Source organism: Rana temporaria, chromosome 10 (assembly GCF_905171775.1).
Source record: "Rana temporaria chromosome 10, aRanTem1.1, whole genome shotgun sequence".
Classification (NCBI taxonomy): Eukaryota; Metazoa; Chordata; class Amphibia; order Anura; family Ranidae; genus Rana; species Rana temporaria.
The window spans coordinates 121,342,973-121,360,612 of NC_053498.1; the positions used below are offsets into that span (position 1 = coordinate 121,342,973).

Genomic DNA, 17,640 nt, shown 5'->3' on the forward strand with positions numbered 1-17,640 from the left:
TGTATGTGTGTGTATGTATATGTATATGTATGTGTATGTATATGTATGTATGTGTGTATATGTATGTGTGTGTATGTGTGTATGTATATATATATATATATATACAGTTTGTATAATACTAACTCATAATAAAAGACTTTATACACAATATACAAAAAAAATACGTGGGAAAGTGTCCATCATAGAACATATAATTAAAACGTGTGCATGATAAAAGAGTAAGCTTCAAAAAACATATATTCAGGTCCACTTGTGAGATCTTGAAAATAAGAGAAAATCCATGTGCAAAAGTCCCAAGCCACCTTGAAATCAGGTGTGCCAGCTTCCCTTACCAAATGCCAATGATCTCCAAATTTTAAGAGCTTAACAACGCATTAACCATCCAGGCAAGTGCCACCAAACAAAATACTGTCCAGAGTTTCCGGGGTCCTCCACAGGTTATTCAAAGATCACTCCCATAGGTGTGCGCAGCCTATTGCATTAGAGGTTGGCACCCCAAAGTTCAAACACACATGTGCAGTAGAGCAGTGGATGGTGTTATTAGGGATGAGATTGGTGTCAGTAGTTTTTTTTTTTTATTATTGTATTTTGTTATTCTTTACAAATTTTTTTAAATATTTTTTTCATAAAAAAAATAAAAATATTTTGAACAAAATTATTTTAATTTGTTTTAAAAAAAATATCAAAACATATATATATATTTTTTACAATGTGTTAGGAGCCCCGTTGGTAAGGGGCTACCAAGGGTCATTGGTAAATTAGCAGAGTAAGGGATTGAGGACTGAGGTTTCACAGTCCTTTTTTCTTTAGCCTCAGCTGCCATGTGAGTTAGAGGAGTTGTAAAGGAAATGTCGCTTGTGACATTTCAATAAAGTTCCAACAAACAAAAGAAAACAGTATGATGCGCCGGGATTGGCACTTCAGCACTGTGTCTTCCCAGCACACACTAACAGTTGTGCATTCAGCATGGCTTCTGGTGTGAATCATCCCTTAATCCCGCTATGGCTTCCTCAGCCTTACTATGAGAGTCCCAGACATAAAAGACAACACTGACTACATGCTTGTTATTTTTTTTTGAGTGCTCATGGGGATCAATCTGAATAAAACCTTTGGCTCTATAGAGGTAGAAGGTACGCAGCCAGGAGTTTCCGTCACACTGAATATTACCTACCAACCAAATGTATTTCTTGTTAGTGACAGGTACCCTTTATGATCTAGCCCAGCTAAGTCCCCATTACATTGCAATAAATGTAGTTAAATCATGAAAAATAAAAGGCTTTGTATAGACGAGGGGGTGACTCATCCAGCAAAGAGGAATGGCACTTTGCGTTTCCTGATGGAATGAAAATTTATGAACACATTGAATATTTGTTGTGTTCGGAGCCCAAGCAGAACTCTGACATATGTCAGCTTCCCTCCCACCCTCAATCACAGCGGGGAGACACTTTATATCCAACGCTGCTACTGAAATATGACAAGGAAACCAGGAGAAAGATTTCTCTAAAGACATCACATTTGTTCCAGAAATAATTAGTAACTCTTACTGTGCCGGCCGGGTTTAAGGAGGAAACTTGAGCGGGAACATCTGCTCTTAGTCAACCCGCCAATCTACCTGACTGTATATGAGGCTCAAGTTTTTTCTCGATAAACTGAAAACTTAATTTTAGGTGGCGTGTAAAAGTATCTGAATAAGCCTCATCCAAAACATTATGGCCCAGATTCACAAAGCACTTACGCCGACGTATAACAAGTTACGCCGACGTAAGTGCAAATGTGCGCCGTCGTATCTGTGCGCCAGACCCACGAACAGATATGCGCCTAAAAACAGGCTACACCCTGCCGACGTAACTTGCTTATTCCGGCGTAGGGTGGGCGCACATTTAGGCTGGGTGCATGGTGCCGCTCCCATTGATTAGCCATTCAAACATGCAAATGAGGGAAATACAGCGATTCACGAACCTGCGTGCACCCGACGCAGGCTACGAGAGGTGCGCGTAAGTTGTACGTCCGGCGCAAAGTTATGCCCCATAAAGGAGGTGCAACCCAGCAGCAGACATGCAAAGGTCTGCACCAGGGAACACAAGCCGGCGTATTTTACGTTGGACGTGTGTCTGGCTGGGCGTAGGTTACGTTCACGCCATACACAGTGATCCGGTGTAGTTTAGGCAGTGGGGACTGCACCCCAGAGAGGGTAAACAGAAACGTAACTTTACCACAGATGCCTTCTGTTCACAAATGCTTTAGGGAGATCATCCTGTGATGATTTACCAGCAAAGAACCTGCCGGGTACCAAACCTTATTCCAACTCAATGGAGACTGAAACATTTTTTAGGTGGAGTTCCATTTTTACTGTATATACACTATATTACCAAAAGTTTTGGGACCCTTGCCTTTACACGCACATGAACTTTAATAGCATCCCAGTCTTAGTCAATAGGGTTCAATATTGAGTTGGCCCACCCTTTGCAGCTATAACAGCTTCAGCTCTTCTCGGAAGACTGTCCACAAGGTTTAGCATTGTGTCTATGGGAATGTTTGACCATTCTTCCAGGCCTGTTTTGCAGTCTCTGCTTTAATTCATCCCAAGGGTGTTCTATCGGGTTGAGGTCAGGACAGGGGGTCATATTATGCTGTCTAAATAGAAAAGTTGAGCATTTTGCTGAAATATCTTTTCCAAAAATGCAGAATGGTCTTTTCTGTATTAGGTAGTATAAGGAAGGGTTACAACCTCTTTCAGGTTTTTTTTCACTGTCTGCGTCCCCATTGAGAAGCTCCCTCTTCACTTTCTGTGTGGTCACTAGGACAAGAATTGAGAGAAAATTGTCCCGGTGGAGACATTGCAATAAAAACCTGAACGAGGATCCAACCCTTCCCTGCTCTATCTATAAATTTTTATTTATTTTTTTCCTGAACTTGGGCTTTAATTTTATAAAGGCTAAAGTAACGGTTTCTGTCTTGATTCCAGCATGCAGAAGAGAATATATTCACTCCACGTTCTGAAGGTGTGAGCAGTTTTAGAGAGAGTGCAAAGATAGTGGACATCTCTATGGAATTTCCACAGCCACTAGATATCCCATTGGAGGAGGAACACAAGGCACAGCCTCAAGAGGTCCCATCAGAGGAGGAACACAAGGCACAGCCTCAAGAGGTCCCATCAGAGGAGGAACACAAGGCACAGCCTCAAGAGGTCACATCAGAGGAGGAACACAGAATAGAGCAACAAGATGTCCAATCAGAGGAGGAATCCAAGATGGAGCAACAAGAGGTCCCATCAGAGGAGGACCACAAGATAGAGCAACAAGAGGTCCCATCAGAGGAGGACCACAATATAGAGAAACAAGAGGTCCCATCAGAGGAGGAACACAAGATAGAGCAACACAATATCCCATCAGAAGAGGAACACAAATTTCAGGCTCAAGAGGTACCACCAGAGGAGGAACAGCAAGTTCAGGCACAAGAGGTCCCATCAGAGGAGGAGGAACACAAGATACAACTACAAGATGTCTCTTCATCCACCCAGCGATCTGAGGAAGTTGTATACAAGGTACGTTCACATAAGCTTGGAAAAGGGAGAAAGCTGCTACTGTCGCTGTTTATAATCATGGGTACAGGGCAATAAGGGCATATGTATCAATTGACTGAAAAGCAGTTGGCATTCCAGTTTCTGCATCTGCCATTCAGTATGGATGTTGGCAGGAGGGACGCCTCTTGCACCTTCATTGACACAAAGGAAAAAAAGGAGCAGGGTTTATGAGAAGGTGGTGTTGTAATATTAATATATATGTGTAGGTATTTAAAATATTGTGTTATGTGTATGGCATGGTATATCTGTGTTACATACAGGCATTCAAGATTACACATCAAAAGGGTGTTTGCTGACCAAAAGGGTTAGTGGCCAAACACAGATCAAAGGAACAGCTGAGGACCCTTTGATGTGTTAATCTTATCTAAGACTACCTAGGTGTGTGAGATGGCCTGGTACTTTGTTACATACATAAGGAAGTATTTATTGATGGTAATTAGACTTGGGGAAGTTTTCATTCAGGGAAACAGTTGGTTGACCTGGAAGAACCACTCCCTCCAGTGTGAGACCAGTATTTGAGAAAGTCAAGCTGGCATTAGTCTGGTCTTGTAACTGAGAAACATTATTAGCAGACACAAACAAAACATAACTTACACAATTCCTACTAAATCTTAAAATCTGTGGGTGTATCTGTGTAGGTAGGTTATGTTACCCTGCAGCAGCTGTATGAACACATTTGCAGGTCCTAATTTGACAGGTGTATGAATGTAGGTGTATGGCCCCCGAACACAGTGTGCATTTGCGGCTACTCACCTGCACACCTGTCAAATTAGGACCTGCAGCTTTGTTCATACAGCCCTGCGTCCCCATAGAGCAACAGGCAGCTCCAGACAGTCACAGGTGTCATTGGAGACACTGGAGTCACAGGGCTCATTGGAGACACAGGAGTCACAGGGCTCATTGGAGACACAGGAGTCACAGGGCTCATTGGAGACACAGGAGTCACAGGGGTGATTGGAGACACAGGAGTCACAGGGCTCATTGGAGACACAGGGATCACAGGGCTCATTGGAGACACAGGGGAGATTATAGACACAGGAGTCACAGGGGTCATTGGAGACACATAGGTGATTGGAGACACAGGAGTCACAGGGGTGATTGGAGACACAGGGGTGATTGGAGACACATGAGTCACAGGGGTCATTGTAGACACAGGGGTAATTGGAGACACAGAAGTCACAGGGGTCATTGGAGACACAGGGGTCATTAGAGACACAGGAGTCACAGGGTCATTGGAGACACAGGGGTCGTTGGGGACACAGGAGTCATCTGGATACACAGGGGTCACTGGAGACACAGCAAGGGAGTCAGCAGTGTCACTGGAGAGCACAGGAGTCTCAGGACATTTTTAATGGTGCCATTCACACTGAACATTTACCTGCATTTAGGTGTGTTCACTGCATTTATATGAAATAGAAAGCTGTGCATTAAAGATCCAACTAGAAGAAGTGCTAGTATAAATGAGGTCTAATTATCAAAAAAAGAGGGATATCCAGAGAACCTGTCATTTTGTCCTGAATGGGAAAGTGACAGATTCACTTTAAGTCAACAGTTCAACTTGTATTCAGTAAGAACTTATGGCAGTCAGCGATGTGATATTTGCCCCGGGAGCCTTCCTAATCTCTTAAATTAGCCCCTGGGATCCCACACTGTGGAATTAAGACTTCTTAAACTTCATGCAGCCATGCTTTTCTCCATGGCAAGCCTCTGTGAGTGTGAACTCTCTCACTTATCTTAATGGATTTTCTGAATCTTCTAACCAGTCAGCCTTCTCTAATCTCATTGCAGTTTAATGATAAGTGCTGAACAGCTCACGATAAAATATGTATGATTTCAGCTAAAATAACCGAACGTGATTTCATACGCACAGGTTCTGGATATTACATTTATTTTTTTGACAAGTCTCACTTACATGACCTGTGGCTTTTTGCGTTTTTTTTTTTCTTGGACTAATGTACCCAGCACTCCTCGATAGCTAGATGCTAAAACATTGCTGTTCCATATTTTCATGATTGTGTTCCATATAATGAATCATAAACTCTCTCTGTACTGATTTTCTGTGCCTTTAACAGTAACAGATAATTCCCTGGACAGGTAAGTGTCCATTTATTAAAAGTCAGCAGCTGCACTATTTGTATTTTTTTTTTTTTTTCGTGGGGTCTTCCCTTTAAATGTAGGAAGCAGAGCCTGCATATGTATTGAGCAAATATACATTATTTATATTATTATTATTATTATTATTATTATTACAAGCTATAGAGGGAGACAAAATTCTTCAAACAGTTCTACACTTTCTAATAAAGTGGGCCTTCCATGGCAAAATTAAGATTTGCTTTTTTGTCAGCCCCTGCTCCCCTACACAATGGTAAATAAATACCTGAAATACCTGTGGGCATATATGTGGCAGCCAGGGCCGGATTAAGAGCATCATGGGCCTGGTGCTGAAGATTTTGGAGGGCCGTTTTTTATGGTTAATAAATAAAATGAAATGCAAACATTTTTTATGAAAACAAATTAAGTATTTTAAACGAACCGCCCATTCACATGGTATGCCCAAGAGAACATGTGTTTTATACTTTTTCACATTTTTTTATTTATTTTTTATATCTGTTGCACTTTTTTAATTTTTCTTTTTTTTTTTTAATTTACTTTGTTTTTACAGTTTAACTTTTTATTACGTTTGCTTTTGGGGAGAGGGGGCAATGGATGGAGTCAGTAGGGCAATGGATGGAGTCAGCAGGGCAATGGATGGAGTCAGCAGGGCAATGGATGGAGTCAGCAGGGCAATGGATGGAGTCAGCAGGGCAATGGATGGAGTCAGCAGGGCAATGGATGGAGTCAGTAGGGCAATGGATGGAGTCAGTAGGGCAATGGATGGAGTCAGTAGGGCAATGGATGGAGTCAGTAGGGCAGTGGATGGAGTCAGTAGGGCAATGGATGGAGTCAGTAGGGCAATGGATGGAGTCAGTAGGGCAATGGATGGTGTCAGTAGGGCAATGGATGGAGTCAGTAGGGCAATGGATGGTGTCAGTAGGGCAATGGATGGAGTCAGTAGGGCAATGGATGGAGTCAGTAGGGCAATGGATGGTGTCAGTAGGGCAATGGATGGAGTCAGTAGGGCAATGGATGGAGTCAGTAGGGCAATGGATGGAGTCAGTAGGGCAATGGATGGAGTCAGTAGGGCAATGGATGGAGTCAGTAGGGCAATGGATGGAGTCAGTAGGGCAATGGATGGAGTCAGTAGGGCAATGGATGGAGTCAGTAGGGCAATGGATGGAGTCAGTAGGGCAATGGGTGAGTCAGTAGGGCAATAGATAGTGTCAGTAGGGCAATGGATGGAGTCAGTAGAGGAGTTTTATTCTTTTTACTGTTATTTGTTTACAATTCAAATGTTTTACTTTTTTTCTAAATGTTTTGTTGGGGGGATTTGGCAATGGATGGCATCTGTAGGGCAATGGCAGTGCCACAATGGTCTTTCCGACCCTGCTGGGCCTATATTAAGGTAGGGGCCTGGAGCTGCAGCTCCAATAGTCCCTACATTAGTCTGGCCCTCGTGGCAGCATGGAGGTGCTCCTTATTTTGTGCTACTTTGTATATGCAAACGCCCAGCATTGTAACAGCACCGCCCCCTGACAGCTCCCAGTCACAAAGAAATGATCAGGAGCCAGTAGGATGAGCTCCCACTCACATTATCATTTTGACAGCCAATCACAGTGATCACCTGGTTAGGAAGCCCAGGAAACATCTCTGGCATTAAAATCCTCCTATTGGGCTGGCAGGAGCCCAGTGGGGGTAAAAAGCCATCTATAGACAAACCATCATCAAAATAAATAAATAAATACTTACCTTGGCCCCAGCTTCCCACTCTTCCTGCACTGGGATGGAGTGCATTCTCGCGGGATTTCACAATATCCTCTGCTGTTATACAGCGAGGAGGGGTATTGTCAGAGTGAGTGCCAACTCAAACAATATTTGATTGATAAAACAAATGTAGATTTTGCGGTTACCATGTCAGTATACAGTACATGCCCTGGAAGGTTACTAATGAAGCTGCAAGAACAATTAAAATAATTAGGATGGGTAAATATAGACAATGTCCCTTTCGCTGTGCCCTACTTCGTGTAGAAATAAAATAGATAACAGGATCTGTAAGCCTTTTATGGACTCTTGCTAACAAAAGACTCCACATCATGTACATCAAGCATCAGCCTATAAACCGGTGAAAAGCAAAGTGTCTGTGTTACCCTAGACAACCAATCAGGTGATGGCATACAATTTTTAGTTCTTGTGCAGAAATGACAGATGGAGTCTGATTGAGTGCCATGGGTATCCTATCCTAGGAATGTTACTGAAGCTTCATCAGAGGTTTTGTCTCCACTGACTGCAAAATAGGATAGATTTTACATGCTTTATTTCAACACTGAAATCACCTAGCACAGTGGTTCTCAACCTGGGGGTCGGGACCCCCTTGGGGGTCGAATGACGATTTGCCAGGGGTCACCGAATGCTGGGCTGTTTCTGAAGCCTGCACCGCTCTCCCAGCCTTTTTGCGGCTGCCCAGCAGGGCTGTCCCTGGAGCCTACGGAAGCCTAGCTGGGCTGTTCCTGGAGCCCGTGGCCACCCACTAAGCCTCTTTGCAGCCCCCCATTCAGTTCACGGCATGGGTGGGGGGCAGAGACTAGAGGTCAGCTGACTGGTGAGGAATGTGAAGTGGGAGAGGCTGTAGGAGATCCTGTCTCCTGATTTTGGCATAGGTGTCACTGTTACGGGACACCACAAAGTCAGAGACACAGTGAGTAACACTACCGTGATTAAAGTTGCCATTAAAAGTCCCCACTACAGTTCTCAGATTAGCAGACAACCTTGATCAAGAGCAACTAAGTTGGCTGATCAGAACTCCCCCCAGCACTGCCACTCATCCCAACTCTGTGCCAGCAATGCCACTAATCCCCCCTCCCCCACCAAGGAGTAAAAAAAGGAATACAAATAGAGAATACATGGAAGGGAGAGGAAAAGAGAGGAGGAATAAAGAAAAAGGGGGAGAAAGAATAGGAGATAAGAGACAGTACAAGAAACACCGCTAGAGCGAGGGATGGGGGGAAAAAAACAAGAAATTAGGATAGAGAGATATAAAAGGAAAAGAAAGGGGAACAAAGAGAAAGAGTGGTACATTGTAAAAAATATACCATAAGGGGTTCGAATATTGTATGAGTGGAAGGGACTCAGGGAGCGCTAAATGTCCGTGGGCTGGGGGCGGGCGCAAATTACTTGTCTTGCCTTGGGTGCTGACAACCCAGGCTCCGAAAATTATTTTACTGTTAGGGGTCCCCACAACTTGGGAAATTTTATCAATGGGTCACGGCACTAGAAAGGTTAAGAACCACTGACCTAGCACAACCAAAATTAGCTGATGTGACATAACAGTATACATGGAAGTGCCCAAAAAAGTAAAGTACAGTATTGAAGGATGGCAAAACAGAAAACCTATAACAGTGCTTCCCTTGAGAATGCGCCGAGCGCCTCCAAATGGTTTTGCTGCATTTTCAGGTAAAAGCCCCTAATATAGTGTACATATATATATACAGGCCCGGATTTACTCCCTTTGCTACCCCAAGGCCGGGTCCTTCAATGCCGCCCCTGCAGTACAGGGGGGACATTATCCGCCGGGGGACTTTTTTGTCAGGACACTGAGAAGTGTGGGGGGGGGGGGTGCTGACATTGAGAGGCTGGGGGGCAGGGCTTGCTGAAAATTGCATTGAGAAGCGGGGGGTGTTCACCTCTTCTTCCCTCAGTTTTCTCTCCTCTCATCATCCGTGACATGACAGGGGGGAGCTCCCGAAGTGAAAGTGGTGAAAGTGTCCTCTCCTCTCAGCCACAGTGCCGCCCCTGCACCCACTGCCGCCCCGAGGCCTGGCCTTGTTGGCCTTGTCTGGAATCCGGCCCTGTATATATATAAATTAAGGAATAAAGATTGTTGCGTAGTTTAGCATTTTTAACACCCAGATCATTTTTAACACCCCCTCCCCTGCTCTATATGGGTGGAAAAAAGATAGCAGATGGTGAAAACTGTAGTTGCTGTAATATGGGTTGTCTGTGGGATGAATTCCCCCTATATTTTTTACATTTTTATATATATATATATATATGTATATACTCTATAGAGCACATTACAGAGGGAGAAAATGTGGTCACTGAAACAATCCCTTGCATTGGTGACCAGGGGAGAAGAGCCTCCTTAAGCCTCATACACATGATGAGAAAATCAGATGAAAAACACGTATGATAATCTAAACGTTATTGCACAGCTTTTGGGAGACGATCACGACAATTCATCAGAAATTATCCAAAGGGACAAACACGAACATTTTTCTTGTACGATACTAGATCATATGATTTTCGTGTAAGCAGTACTGTTTTCGTCCAAAAAAAAATCGGAAGAGCAAGTCCACACAGTAATGCAAGGCTTTCTCTCTGGTGTGGAGTGTCGTGCTCGCTCCCTCCCTTGGACTACAGGAGAGTCAGGACACCCACTAACACTCAGCTCATTTCTCTATCTGCAACGTAGAGAGCGTCCTGACTCTCCGGTAGTCCAAGGGAGGGGGCGAGCATGACACTCCACACCAGAGAGAAAGCCTCGCATTACTGTGTAGAGTTCCAGACAGAAAAACAGGAAGTGAGGATTTCTCAGAAGAAATAAGGACATTTAAAAACAAAATGGAAGGATGAGGTAAGTGAAGGAGGACTGCACTAAGGTACAGGAATCTATTTAGAAAAAAAAAATTGTACCTTTATAACCCCTTTAACAGAACTAAAGGGCTGTGGACAGTCAGCCTGGGGAGAAAAGAACTAGAGTATGCCGTCCAGTTCTGGGCACCAGTCCTCAGGAAGTACTGGAAATGGAGGGAGTACAAAGAAGGGCAACAAACCACATAAGGGGTCTGGAGGATATTAGTTATGAGGAAAAGTTGCGAGCACTGAACTTCTTCTCTCTGGAGAAGAGACGCTTGAGAGGGGATATCATTTCGATTTACAAATACCGTACTGGTGACCCCACAATAGGGATAAAACTTGTTTGAGTTTAACAAGACACGTGGCCACTAACTAAAATGAGAAGAAAAGAGGTTTAACCTTAAACTGTGTAGAGGGTTCTTTACTGTAAGAGCGGCAAGGATGTGGAATTTCCTTCCACAGGCGGTGGTCTCAGCAGGGGGGGGCATCAATAGTTTCAAGAAACTATTAAATAATCACCTGAACGACCACAACATACAGGGATTTACAATGTAATACTGCCATACAGGGTGGGCCATTTATATGGACACACCTTAATAAAATGGGAATGGTTGGTGATATTAACTTCCTGTTTGTGGCACATTAGTATATGTGAGGGGGGAAACTTTTCAAGATGGGTGGTGACCAGGGCGGCCATTTTGAATACAACTTTTGTTTTTTCAATAGGAAGAGGGTCATGTGACAAATCAAACTTATTGAGAATTTCACAAGAAAAACAATGGTGCGCTTGGTTTTAACGTAACTTTATTCTTTCATGAGTTATTTACAAGTTTCTGACCACTTATAAATTGTGTTCAATGTGCTCTCCAGTGACATGCGGCGAGTGCTACGCTGTGGGCTCTTGCTGAATGAAAGCTAGGACAGCCACTGATGTTTCTTCATTAGACCCCTTTCACACTGGATACGCCTATAGCGGAGCGTTAAAATCACAGTAAAACACCATTATTTTAAGGCTCCGCTATAGGTGTATCCAGTGTGAAAGGGGTCTAATGAAGAAACATCAGTGGCTGTCCTAGCTTCATTCAGCAAGAGCCCACAGCGTAGCACTCGCATGTCACTGGAGAGCACATTGAACACATTTTATAAGTGGTCAGAAACTTGTAAATAACTCATGAAGGAATAAAGTTACGTTAAAACCAAGCACACCATTGTTTTTCTTGTGAAATTCCCAATAGGTTTGATGTTCACATGACCCTCTTCCTATTGAAAAAACAAAAGTTGGATTCAAAATGGCCAACTTCAAAATGGCCGCCATGGTCACCACCCATCTTGAAAAGTTTCCCCCCTCACATATACTAATGTGCCACAAACAGGAAGTTAATATCACCAACCATTCCCATTTTATTATGGTGTATCCATATAAATGGCCCACCCTGTATAATCACACACATAGGTTGGACTTGATGGAATTTGTTTTTTTTATACCTCGCCTACTATGTAACTATGTAATAGGGAAGGCTCTATCTGACTTACTGCAGCTTCTAATTCACACTGTACAACCTGTACTGAGACAAACATAAGATTTTCTCCTCTACAAGTGTAGAAATGTTCATTCTGTTATGTGATTGCCCATTAGGAGGACGAGGGGCCGGGCCGGGACCAGGCTGCCACTGTGATCCAAGCCGCCATCCGGGGACATCTAGTCAGACAGGAAGTGAAGAAACTCCAAGACGTAGAGACAGGAGACAAGTGAGTGCATTATCCTGACGCGGGAATGACAATCGACTGTGAAGAGCGGAATGAGAACAATCGTTCTGAGATTCTTACTGCCAGCAATGTTCCAATAAACAGCTTTTTTTTTCCCCTCTGGCTTTCCCTTTTCCTGTGTGACAGTAAAGCAATGCAGGCAGTTGTCTGGATGTGTCTCTGGTATGAGTGGAAGAGAAGATGGTGGCTGAGTGGTTAACATTGTCTCCTGGAAGCACTGGGACTCTGGGTTCTGTTGTCTACAGCTACGGGAAGTGTGTATGTATTTCCTTTGTGTGCTCTGATTTCTGCCTACAAACCTAAAACAATCATGCAAAACAACAGGACCATAGTTTAATGAGCAGTCAAATTGACAAAAGCCTGTACAGGACTGAAGCTTTTCCCTCCCTCACGGTAAAGTTCCCTCACTTTTCCCTCATGTTTCCCTCACGTTCCCTCACCTGAGCTGCAGTACCGAGTAACGGCCAGTAGACGGCAAAGATTAAAGCCTGCCCGATCATTATAAAGGCACTAACATTATAGTGGGCCTTCAGTCATTTTTTTCAAATTTCCTTCTATTAAATCTTCTGCCCTTGTTGTTTTAAATTTGGATAGTAAATAGCACAGCTCTCTCTCTCTGAGTCCGAAGAGGGCCAGTGAGCGCTACAGAGCTGGAGGTGTGCCTGTGTGCCTGCCTGTGTGTGTGTGTGTGTGTGTGTGTGTCTGTGTGAATCCAGGAAGTGAACAGGCAACAGCTTCAGCTGCCCACAGTTAAAATGGCTACAGCCAGACTCAGTGGAGGGAGATTTCTGCAGCATATTTGGCAAGTGCAGAATCACAGTATATATAAAATAATATGCAAAGTGGTTGGAGGGAAGCTTCAGAATGACAAAGTTGTTTTTATTACAAATTATTGAGAAGATTGCAGTTCCTATTTAACCTTGTAAAAAAAAATGACCTGTATTATTCCTTCATACCAATACAGACCCTTTTTCCTGGAGGAGCACTTAGAGTGGGGGTCAGCAGCAACCAAACAATTATAATCCACCCATTGATCATGGCCATGCAATAGGTAGATAAAAACCCTGCAATGCCAGTTCCGCTAACATCAAATCAGAGGAACAATAGGCTGGGGGAAGTCCTAGGCTCCCCCTTGGCTCTGGCATGTCATATGTAAAGGGATAACTGGGGGGGGGAGAGACTTCCCTCACTCTGTTAGGTTCCTCTGCATCTGGATCTGGTGGGTGAAGTTTACAAAGGTAGGTGGGGGTGGGGATTGCAAGAGATTTTAGCTTAGGGGTGAGATATTTGTTCTGGAAGAGGGGTCATTTTGCTTGTTGGGGGTAGACGTGTGTTAGTTACTCCTGGCTTCTGCACTGTGTGTTATGTGCCGCTAACCTCTGAACTTTGTGTTACTACTGATCCTTGCACCCTGTGTTACTCACTACTGACCTCTGTTTTACTTACTACTGATCCTTGCACCCTGTGTTACTCACTACTGACCTCTGTTTTACTTACTAATGATCCTTGCACCGTGTGTTACTCACTACTGACCTCTGTTTTACTTACTGCTGATTCTTGCACCTTGTGTTACTTACTACTGACCTCTGTTTTACTTACTGCTGATCCTTGCACCTTGTGTTACTATTGACCCCTGCACTGTGTATTACATACTATTGACCTTTGGATTTTGTGTTACTTACTCCTGACCCCTGAACTATGTGTACTTACTATTGACCCCAGCACTTTACTACTGACATCTTAATTCTGCGTTATTTACTACTGATCACTGAATTACGTGTTACTTAAAGTGGTTGTAAACCCTCTGGCGGAAGTTACACCTACAGGTAAGCCTAGATTAAGGCTTACCTGTAGGTGCTTGCAATATCTCCGAGAATGATATTTTCAATTTCCCAGAGCGACGACTTCAACGGCGCATGCGCCATCTTGAAAGGGCACGCTGTTCCGTTTCAAGCTGGGGTCATGCTGTGAAAAGCGGCTCCCGCGCGCATGCGCGAGAGTGACGTCACGCGACTCCGGCCAGTCAGAGAGCCGGAGTTCGCGGCCCCCGGAAGAAGAGGGGTGAAGATGGGCGCTCGCTGCCAGCATGGAAGACGGTGACATGCAGGTAAGTGTCACATAATGGGCTACTATGCGATGCATACCTTTGCAGGAAAAGATAGAGGAAGTAACACCCATCAGGGTTTACTTCTTCTTTAAAGCGGGGGTTCACCCGTACATAACACTTTTTCCCCCTAGATGGATGCTCGTTTTGTCTAGGGGAATCGGCTAGTTGTTTTAAAATATGAGCATTACTTACCGTTTACGAGATGCATCTTCTCCGCCGCTTCTGGGTATGGGCTGCGGGACTGGGCGTTCCTATTTTGATTGACAGTCTTCCGAGAGGCTTCCGACGGTCGCATCCATCGCGTCACGATTTTCCGAAAGAAGCCGAACGTCGGTGCGCAGGCGCAGTATAGAGCCGCACCGACGTTCGGCTTCTTTCGGCTACTAGTGACACGATGGATGCGACCGTCGGAAGCCTCTCGGAAGACTGTCAATCAAGAAGGAACGCCCGCTCCCGAAGACCCGTTTTCGAGAAGATGCATCTCGAAAACGGGTAAGTACAGCTCATATTTTAAAACAACTAGCCGATTCCCCTAGACAAAACGAGCATCCATCTAAGGGGAAAAGAGAAAAAAAAAAACATCATTGGGTGAACTCCCGCTTTAATACTGTCCTCTAAACTCTGCGTTACTAACTACCGACCCATGAACTCTGTGCAGAGAGTTATCATGCCTGGGCATGTGGCTACCTGACCATCCTCTGTGTGATCTCTGCCATGGTAAGTGGGGTTTGTGATAGCATTTATGGATTCCAGGAAGCAGCAGATGAATTATATGGTGAACAGCCAACTTCAAAAATACTGAATTAAATCTTGTATGATGAAAAGTAAACACTGAACAAAATCAGAGTCTCCCTCCTGATCACAAATGTCTGTGCAATAAAAAAAAATTGTTAACTGGACGATTTCTTGAAGGGGCAGATTGCCTCTTAAAGAAGATATTTTTTAGCCATAGGTGGCATATGATGGACTCTTAGGCCCCGTACACACGACCGAACATGTCTGCTGAAACTGGTCCGCGGACCAGTTTCAGCAGACATGTTCGGTCGTCTGTACAGCCGAGCGGACAGGTTTCCAGCGGACATTTGTCCACCCGACCGTTTTCGAGCGTACAAATGTTTCTTAGCATGCTAAGAAACATGTCCGCTGGAATCCTGTCCGTCGGAAATGTTCGGTCGTCTGTACAGACTTACCGTATATGTCCGAGAGGCCGCCATCCCTCGCATGTGTGGAAGCATTGAACTTCCAGGGCCGCGCACGTCGCCGCGTCATCATCGCGGCGACGGTGCGGCCTTGTCACCGCGTATCGTGTACGCCTGGATTTCTGTATGATGGTGTGTACAGCCATCATACAGAAATCTCCGGGCGGACATGTCCGCTGAAAAAATAGCACCACTATAGTAGTCCCCAGAGGGGGGAGAAGCATAATGGGTTGAAAGTCATATCAGGTCTCTTAACTAGTTTCGCGGGTTCGGCCGCTTCATCAACAGAGCGTCTAAAGTAAAAAATTAGAATGACAAAGGTCAAAACAATAATACATCAACAACAATTGCAAAAGGCAGGTTGGGGAACACAAAGACTCTGCTGCTCACCTAAAAAGTCTCCCTCACCAAGCCAGCGGGGAGGACGGTAACCACCACATAGGGTCCCGAGTGGCAAACAGGGGGTGCGTGTATGGGCGAATGGACCTTCTAGCAGGTATATAGGGTAAGAAGAGTAATTAGTATGATCAGGCCCAGCTTCGGGTAGGGGGGGTTAGGGAGTGAGAGGATTGGTGGGTGCAATACACGGTGTGAACCGGTGATAAAAAAAAAAAAAAAAAGCAACGTTTCAAGGCCACGCAAGACCTCTTCGTCAGGCAAAAGATCAGTTGGTGATAGATCGCGCCTCCGCGGGAAGGTGTTAAACAAAAATCGTTAGTTCTGTTCATGTACGAGAATTTTTTGGGGAGTTTGTCCATTCGGAAATGTTCTTTTGGAAAGTCTGAATTGAATGTCGAAAGTTATGTGCAAACTATACGAAAATCAAACAATCGTGCCTCGTACGGATTTTTTCTTATAGTGTGTACCCCACTTTATATTTCCCCCAATGAGATGCTACTGAAATAAGATCCCATAAATTCAGTATTTAGTATGGTAATTGGCTGTAAAGATTTCCATGTGTGTGATCAGGGGCGAGTGAATCATATATAGCCAGATACTGATACCGAGCTCTCTGTGTTTTATTGTACCGCCAGCAGCGTGTTAGTCACATCATTACATACTATAAAGCACCTTCCTGCTCACTGAGATCACAAGTGTGAATTAGGTCACAATGAAATCGCTGAGCGCGAGCTGCGGAGCCCTGAAGCATCCACCATTGATGTCTGACTTCCCATGGAGTGCTCTGCGCATACAGACCAGGGAAATCCTGCTATGCAAGAATGGAGGGACTGTGAGGACAGGATGAAAATACGATACGCAGGAGAATACAAATCATAGACATGACCTTCAGTCACACGGTTGCACAGGCTCCTCTCCTGGCTGCAGGACATCCAGTAACATTTAGCTATTTTCTCCCCAGCCTGTCTGTCCCTGGCCTGCTCCTTTCATTCATTGGATTTCAAGCCTTTCAATCATGGAAGCTTAGCATCACATGTGGGCAGTGCCTAGGATGGTCTGCATGCAAATACAGCCTGCCTAGGAATACCTGTAGGCAGCTGCAGTCTGCTTTCTCTACAGCAGGCGGCGTTCATACTGCAGCCTCATTGCAGAGGGAGAGGAAGTCAAGAGGAACATGGTGCCTCTACTGTTTGCTGGGTCACTGGAGCAGTTATCTGATTGGATACTGGTGCTCCGTGTTATGCTGGCGGCCATCTTGGGTCAGACAGAGTCTATTTAGGTACCTAGCTGCCGGTCTTGATGCACATTCTGCATGTAGACAGTGTAGGGACAGGTCACCCTTCTGTCAGTGACAGTGCTTAGCAGCAGGAAGAGGTTCCAGATGAGTAGGGAAAGTGTAGGGATACGCCATCTTTCCTGGAAGCCTCCCCGCTTGGGTACAGACTGGCCAGGCTGCTTTCCACCCCTCAAGATAGATGCTGTCGGCACACCTGGGACCTACCGCTCGTATCTTGGCAACAGTGAGGCGTATCTGATTCTATGAATCAGTCGCAAAGATATGACAGCGCACATTCGGACTTACGACGGCGTACGTGGAGATACGCCGTCGTAAGTCCTTTGTGAATCTGGCCCTGAGTGTTTACTGCAACTCCACCACGCTGCACCTCCCCACACACCCACTGCTCCAGATTAATACCCAACCATCAAGGAATTTTGATATTTGTATAACTATTCCCAAGAGCCTGATCTGCCTGCAATATATAGAGGAGCACAGAGACCTAGTGAGGATCAGTATACAGTGGGGAATATAGTCATTTGATCCCCTGCAGATTTTGTAAGTTTTCCCACTTACAAAG

At 44.7% G+C, this 17,640-nt stretch overlaps 1 protein-coding gene across 2 annotated transcripts in view; it reads left to right on the forward strand.

Moving 5' to 3' along the window:
- Positions 1–17,640, forward strand: part of LOC120915560 (titin-like) — an 81,752-nt gene that overhangs the window by 15,898 nt on the left and 48,214 nt on the right. Inside the window, exons 4-6 of one of the 2 annotated variants that reach the window (XM_040326146.1) lie at positions 2,966–3,148; positions 3,188–3,544; positions 11,949–12,061. In XM_040326146.1, coding sequence (XP_040182080.1) covers positions 2,966–3,148; positions 3,188–3,544; positions 11,949–12,061 — 653 coding nt within the window. Of the gene's footprint in view, positions 1–2,965; positions 3,545–11,948; positions 12,062–17,640 lie in introns of both variants that reach the window. The other variant, XM_040326145.1, reaches the window with a different exon arrangement.